Raw genomic sequence first — 6,005 nt, forward strand, 5'->3', positions numbered from 1 at the left:
AAACCCCCTGGCACAGCTCCAGCTGTTCCCTCAGGGCAGTGGAATCCCCCCCAGCCCTCCCAGTGCATCCAGGTGCAAGCCACCACCTTCACCGAAATGCAAATTATTCTGGTTTTCACATCTCAGAGCTCTTCCAACCAAACCTGAGTTAATAATTCCTGATTCTGGAAGTTCAGATCTGTGTATTCACTGAACAATTGGTGCATTTTCAGCTGCACAAGGATGAACAAACACTTCACATCCTGTTGGTTCACAGTAAGAGGTGCCACAAGAACCTGGTGAGCCTGATCCATCATCCCTGCAGACACCTGGAAACCACCCTGGCCCCAAACCCAGCACTGCCACTTCTGGACCACTCCAGAGCTGGGGCAGCTCCCAGTGCTCGGCCACTCCAGCAGAAAGGAGTCAGGAAAAGGGATCTGGCTGCTTGTTTATAACGGATTTATTACAGACTAATTTAGGATTCCACAGACTCCAGGTTCTCTCACTCCATTAACAGCCTTCACAAAGTGAAGAGCAGCTGATGAGCAATGACAGAATTGCTTTTACAATCCAGGTATAGCACTTGAGTTAAAGGCAGTGCAAATCCAGTTTACTGCCAGCAGAAAAAGAAAGTAAGGACATTATTGGTTCCTTATGCTCTAAGTTAGTAACTTTAAACAAATGTAAATAACTTTAAAACAAATAGATAATAAAAGTTAAAAATCTTGGGAGTTCATGAAGGTGTTCTTTCCCTCAGAGCAGAGTTTTTTGACTGGAAAGAGTCTTTGTGAAAGGATTTCTGCAAATAACAACTCCTTTTCAAGAGAAACACATGACCAGAATAGACTATTTTATTCAGTGTGGCCCAAAAACCGATCAGCTTCCCAAGAAGATGCTCTTTCATTCCCACAGCAGAGGTGAATCTATGGCAAGGAGGCTCTGTCAGGCCCAGCAAACCCTGTTGCTCAGGGAGGAGATGCTGCCCACGAGCTCCTGTCCCTCCCCAAATCCCATCTGTCACTTGGTTGAGAATTCACTGCAAGGGAGAAGCTGCAAGAGCTGCAAGCTGCTTGTCTCTCATGTTCCCTTCCCTAAAAACACCGCAATTCCCAGCTTTGCCCTCCCTGCTGCCGCCACTCCAAACTCAGCCCTCTGCCATCTGTGGGGAAGGGAGCGCTCCCCAGCTTCAACCAGCTCAGGACAGAACTAAAACCTTGCAAATCCATTTGAACTCACAATCCACGGCTCTGTAAAACCTAACCCAGAACAGAAACCCTCCTCAAGGGCAGGAATCAGACAAGTGACACTGAATCACACCGCTGACTTCCTGGAATTCCCCGCTTCATTGCCTTGACTTCCAGGGTTGTTTTAAATAAATCCGAGGAGTTCTACAGCAGTTTCCAAAGCAGAGATCACCAGCAGCTACAATTTGGGTATTCTTGTGCAAAATCCAGAATATTTAGGGGTGGAAGAGACCTCTGGAGTTCATCCAGTCCAAGCCCCTGCCCAGGCAGGGTCAGCTGGAGTAGCTGACACAGGAATCATCCAGGTGGGTTTGGGATGTCACCAGAGAAGGACATTCCAGGCCCTCCCTGGAACTGTTCAGGGCTCTGCCACCTCCATGGCAAAAGTTCCTCCTCATGGGGAGGTAGAACTTGTGTTTTGTGTTATCACTGGGAAGGGTCTGGCACCATCCTGGCACCCTTTGGAGACGTTTATATGGATTGGTGAGATTCTTCCTCAGTCTCGTCTTTTCTTTCTGAACAAAAGTGGTGTCCTTGCACTCCACGCCTGGCTGGGATTTGTCACTGTCCCATACAACCCTCCCATTCCCCTCCTTGCAGCCACTTCACCGCTGCTACAGCCCCAGCCCAAAAGCTCAAACCTCCTTCTCAGTCCTCATCAACCCCTCCCAGGTAACCCCAAACCAGTCGGGGCTGGGTCCTCGAGCACGGCACGGGATGCACTTGCAGATAAGAAACTCATCGAGCCTGCAAACACCAAATTGACAAAATCGCAATGCAGCTGAGTCAAACACTGCATGACAAAGCCATGCAGTGCCTAAATAATTCTGTCACTGCCTATGGATCAACCTTATCGGTCCTGGCTGCAAATTAAACCCCAGAGCTGCAGCAGGACAAGCTCCCATGTCACTTCGAGGGGAAAAAAAGCACCTTTTTCACCCAGCTGATCACCCAGGAGTCACAGTTTGCATCCCACCACACACTTTTTGAGTGGAAACATGCAGGAAGAGGCATTTTTTCCCTCCGCCCTGCTTACTCACAGCCCAGGGAGAGAAGATGTCACAAGGAGCAGCCGGCACGGAAAACTCACCCCGGAAGGTAATAAATAAAAGGGAAGCCAGGGAGTGCCTGTGATTCATCTGCTGCCCAAGGCCATGCTGAGCTGCGGAACAGCCTTGCTCAAAGGTGTGCTCAGAACACGACAGTACAGCCAATCACCCCGGCAGGACATGGGTCAGATTAACCACCAAAGTTTGGGAATTACGGATGCCCCGATCTCAGCAGGCCATGCACACGCTTCCACGGATAAACAGCAAGAAACAAAGTTCAGGGTGTCAGCGCTCCACACCCTGCCAGTTACCTGGAGAAACCAGATAAGGCTGTGCGGTGTAAAATATCTCCTGCGAGGAGCTGAGCTGCCTCCCTGCAAAGTTGCCTCGAAGAGGAGGGGTCACCCAGCTCGAATTCGCTGTGAAAATCATGCAGGGTGAGGTTTTTCACCTTCAAACTCGCCGGCTGAACACCCCCCATGGGAACTGGGGTGATGAACACTTTGCAAGCACGAAATTAGTAATTTTTTCTCACTTTGAGCAGTCCACTGCTGAGCACCAGTGGCACAAAAGATCACTCTCAGTAAAATAAATTATCAAAAGCTCTCTGTGTCATTAGTGGCTTCCTGCCAACTGTTCCCTGCCCAATTCTCACCACCAGCCTCAAAACTGTGGGTTTAAAACTCTCAAGCAAAGCAGAATTTTATCAGCAACAACACAGGGCTCTGTTCCTATTAGAGACAAGCGACCACGGACTCAGCAAAATCCTTTCAGAGGACAAGGCAGGAGGTACAAGGTGTCAATCACAGAATCACAAAATGGTTTGGGTTGTAAGGATCCAGTACCACTTTTGGCCAGGGCAGGGACACCCTGCTACAAGTCAGTCCTGAACTTTGAGGGATTCCTGAAAGCCACACACAGCACCACCTCCATGCACCCCGATGGATTCAGGGAGCACTGTCGGACTTGCGAGGGACACAGCCCAGACCGGGAATGGGGGAGAAGCCGAAAAGGGATGCCCACACCGGGACGGAACCGCCCGAGCGATGCGGGGAGCGCGGGGAAGGCTCCGGGAAGGGAAGGGATGTAAGGAGAAGGAAAGGAAGGGAAAGGAGGGAAAGAGACGGGATGGAAGAGAAAGGATGGGACGGAGCGGGAGAGAAGGTACAGCAGAGAGAGAAGGCTTGGGAAAGGGTGGGGAAGGGATGGGAAGGGGCGCACAGGTCCGGGGCATCCCGGCTCGCACTCACTCACCGACCCCGTACTTCTCGCGCTTGGTGGGGATCCAGCGGGCCATGCCGGCGGGTTCGGGGCTCCCGGGGGTCCCGGAGGGGTTCGGGGCTTCGCTCAGCGCCGCCCCTCGCCCGCCGCAGCCCCGCGCTGGAGGCGCGGGCCGGGCGTACCGGGCAGCCCAGCCATGCTCCGCTCCCGGCTCCGCTCCCGGCTCCCAAACTCGATCCCAAACTCGCTCCGAAAACTCCCCGGCACACGCCCAACTTCGCAGCCTCCCACGGCGCGCCGAGCGCAGGAGCGGGAGGGGAAAGCGGCGGCAGAGGAGGAGGAGGAAGAAGAGGAGGAGGAGGAGGAAGAGAAGCGGGCGGCTCTCCCCGCCCCGCCCGCATCACCTGCTCCGCACGGCCCCGCCCCGGAGAGGGACGCGGCCAGAACCGGGGGAAGCGCTCGGGACGGAGCTGGGTCATGGTGTCCTTATTGCTGCTCGAAAGGTTTGGGGTGCGGGTGTGTAGAAATGGCCCCGCTGTCACCGTGACCGAGGGGTTTCACTGCCAGTCAGAGGGGGGAGATCAGGGAATGCTTGGGGAGCAGAGAAAGGTTGGATTTTAGGGAAGCGTGCTGGCACTGCCCAGGCTGCCCAGGGAATGAGCACGGCCCCGAGGCTGCCAGAGATCCAGGAGCGTTTGGACAGCGCCACCAGGGATGCCCGGGGTGGGATTTTGGGGTGTCTGTGCAGGGCTGGATCAGCGATCCCAGTGGGTCCCTTCCAGCTCAGTATATTCTGTGATTCTGCAGAGTCACAGAATGGTTTGGCTTGGAAGGTCCTTCATACCCATCTCATTCCAACTTGCCCTTCCACCAGCCCAGGCTGCTCCAAAGCTGTTTAAAGTCACTCATTAATAGCTAAGAAAACAACGAGGTTACTCGAAAAGCACTCCAGGCATCTGGGAAGTGGCCACAGGGCCGCACTTCGCAGGAGACTCGATGTTCTCTGCCTCGGCACTTGGTGACGCAGAGCCCCACTCCAGGCTGGCAGCCACTGCTCCAGGAAGGGCTTGGAGTTAAAGCACCTCGAGCTGGGGCTATGGGGAGCAGCTCAGAACCTCCCGGGTCCTGCAGGACCTGAACCGGGCTGGCTGGATCCTGGAGGTGTGTGGGCTGTGCTGGCACAGGGCCCGGCATGGGGATGCTCTGTAACACCTAAAGAGGTGTTAAATCACATTGTTCGCCCAGCCTTAGGGCCAAACTGGGGAGATCCAGGCTCTCCCCATCTCTCCTGGGCTGTAGAAAGTTGGTTTGGTCTGGATTAGTGCCTGTGGAGCCCATGGAATCATGGAGGGGACTTTAATCTTACCTGCTTCCAGCCCCCTGCCATGGACAGGACACTTCTGTCTCATGAAAAATGGGCATTCTGAATATTTGAACATCTGCCCACTTCCTTAATTGCACTAAAGAATGAAGATCTGGAGAGCTCATGGTATTTTTGGTTGTTTCACACTGCAAGTGAGAAGCACCAGGGCAGTTATTGCTCAGCAAGGCAAAACCAGCTGTTTCTTTCCTGAGAAAGACGGTTTTATTTTTTTGTTTATTTCTTTTTATTTTACTTGGTCTGGGCATTGATTCCTGCAGCACAACCCCAAAAAAAGACGAGAATCCATGAGAGGTATCCTGTAGGGACAGAAGGGGGACTGAGGAACCTGCTGAGATCTGGGGCCACATCATTAAAGAGGAAAAGTTTTCATGGAGACGCCAAGTCCTTTTCAAGGCCTCTGGAATTCTGGTTGCCAATTCTCTGCCCAGGAGTGGAACTGACAGCCCAGACCCTGATTTTACTGTAAGATCCCTGATTTTTAGATAAGCTGCCTGAGCTGTGCCAGTGTTTTTCCAGCCCAGGTGAAACAAATTCTTGGCAGCAAATGAAAACCAGAGCAAAGCATGAAAGGCAGGCAAGTAGCAACTGGAGTGGCTGGTTTTACCCAAGTGGGGGAACTTGGGGAATGTTCCATCAAATATCAGGATTTGCAAATGTCAGGAGGCGAGCTCAGCCCTCATTGAGAGGTGGAGTTATTTTAGAAAGACTTTTATTTCATTTTTTTATCACCAAATCTGTGTTTTCTTTCTCATTTTCTCAGTTGCTTCACACAGACATCGACGGGGAGCCTCCTGAGCTGAGAATAAATAATTAAATTCTAATTGAGGCTACAGCAGAAATGAACTCTCAACCACATCAAAGCCCCAATTCTGAGGTCATGAGACAGATCAGAGCTGGGGAGAATTTGGGTGACTGATGTTCACCCACATTTTTAATGCTCTAAAAAAGTCAGTGTTACTCCTGGGTCCTTTATAGCTGAAAGAGCAGCACATTTACAAACGATGAGGCTGCAAAAATAGCACCTTTCTCTAAATTTCTAAATGTCTCTAAGTTTCTACATGAGAAGTTAAAGTCATTAAAAAGATTCCCGCTCTTATAGACTGTTCTGAAGTCCTTTTTTTTTTT

At 51.8% G+C, this 6,005-nt stretch overlaps 1 protein-coding gene across 3 annotated transcripts in view; it reads right to left on the reverse strand.

Annotated features, from left to right (window-relative positions):
- DOCK5 (dedicator of cytokinesis 5) overlaps nucleotides 1–3,840 on the reverse strand; it is a 74,516-nt gene extending 70,676 nt beyond the window's left edge. For 2 of the 3 annotated variants that reach the window (XM_015648867.3, XM_015648866.3), the window contains exon 1: nucleotides 3,530–3,839. In XM_015648867.3, coding sequence (XP_015504353.1) covers nucleotides 3,530–3,572 — 43 coding nt within the window. In that variant the 5' untranslated portion in view covers nucleotides 3,573–3,839. Of the gene's footprint in view, nucleotides 1–3,529 lie in introns of all 3 variants that reach the window. The other variant, XM_033519448.1, reaches the window with a different exon arrangement.
- Between the last annotated feature and the right edge of the window lie 2,165 nt (nucleotides 3,841–6,005).

Source organism: Parus major, chromosome 22 (genome assembly GCF_001522545.3).
Source record: "Parus major isolate Abel chromosome 22, Parus_major1.1, whole genome shotgun sequence".
NCBI lineage: Eukaryota > Metazoa > Chordata > Aves > Passeriformes > Paridae > Parus > Parus major.